This window comes from Phytophthora parasitica (genome assembly GCF_000247585.1).
Source record: "Phytophthora parasitica INRA-310 unplaced genomic scaffold supercont2.4, whole genome shotgun sequence".
In the NCBI taxonomy this organism is placed as follows: domain Eukaryota; phylum Oomycota; class Peronosporomycetes; order Peronosporales; family Peronosporaceae; genus Phytophthora; species Phytophthora nicotianae.
The window spans coordinates 2,469,516-2,470,858 of NW_008648990.1; the positions used below are offsets into that span (position 1 = coordinate 2,469,516).

General features: G+C 45.0%; 1 protein-coding gene across 1 annotated transcript; it reads left to right on the forward strand.

The window, feature by feature from the left end:
- Window positions 1–985: 985 nt before the first annotated feature.
- Window positions 986–1,261, forward strand: PPTG_03667 (hypothetical protein; the record flags this gene model as incomplete). The annotated part of the gene is made up of 1 exon (XM_008896354.1): window positions 986–1,261. The coding sequence occupies one exon, from the start codon at window positions 986–988 to the stop codon at window positions 1,259–1,261; it is 276 nt and encodes a 91-aa protein (XP_008894602.1).
- Between the last annotated feature and the right edge of the window lie 82 nt (window positions 1,262–1,343).

Genomic DNA, 1,343 nt, shown 5'->3' on the forward strand with positions numbered 1-1,343 from the left:
TTTTTTTTTACTTTCTTTCATCTCATTTCCAGTTAGTATTATCAAGGGACTTTACAAAAAGCAAGTCTACCAGTTCGGTGGAGTCAAATTCTATCAAGTACGACAGGCTCATCTTAGACAGGTTCATCTGTACTAAGTGATTATCTGCATCCAATCAGAAATCCGGGAAACGGGCGTCTCTAACAGACGGACATTCATAGGGGTGGCGATGTAGGAATGAATGATACATAGTTAGTATAGTATGTATGCATTGAAGTATTTACTCCGAATAAAACCTGCGCCAAAAGACTCCGTAGGAATCTGCGAGACTGTATCAAACTGTTTAGTATGTAGAATACCCTCTAAGGATATTTTTTCATTGATTGCCGGTATTCTATTCGGTTCCAGCCGGTAATCAAAAGTCTAACTCAATTATTGCTTTGTTTGAAAACTTTGTAGCCAGAACATCACAACCCTGTTGCAGCACATGGCGTTTGCAACGTAACTCAAATTGATGAGGGAATTTAATGCCCACTTTTGTATGTAACTCAAATATTTTAGGGAATCTTATGACCACTTTTGCATGTAACTCGATAGATTAGGAAACTTAATGCCACTTTTGTATGTCGCGCCAGCTTCTTGCTCGTCTTTTATTTCAACTTGAAGCCTCTCCTAATCTCATTCTATAATTTCTTAAGAGCGTTGTGTATAATGTGTGCCAGACGCTTGCAGTTTTCTGCTATGCGAATGGCATCAAATAATCTTAGTGCTCTAAACTCGCAATTGAAGTATTCCAGATACAAGGTTCATTTTGCTGATTTACTCGTCTCTGCAGTTTCTCTACAAAGAGGAAAATTTGCTCTTTCTCCTTCTTAGGGCCGTTCTTAACCGGGATCGCGATCCAGCGCGTTGGCGCGTTGCCGTGAAATGGGTTCACGCTGCGATCCGAGCCGTTCATAACCGGACTGCGATCTGAAAAAAATCAACGTTGCCGCCAAAATGCAACATGGCGCGGACCGCCAAGCGCAAGGCAAGCGACGACGCTGCAGCTTCCACTGCTGGACCTGACACAACGGCCACCACAATGAGCTCGATGTTGACCGTGACGATCGACTTGGCGCCGCTCAAGCGTCCCGTGCGCCCTCCAATGTCGGAGAAATACAGCTATTGGAGCCTTGATCAGCTCAAGTTAGAGTGCACGGCGCGTAAATTGAACGTCCTCAAGAATACGAAGAAGGACGACCGCGCCAGTATTCTCGCGAGTCTCCCACTTTCCAGTTGAATCAAAGCAGCAGCCAATGAAGCGCGACAGCGAGTCACAGATAGCCTGGACGTTGACTCCATACCTCTGGTAGTGGCCCGAG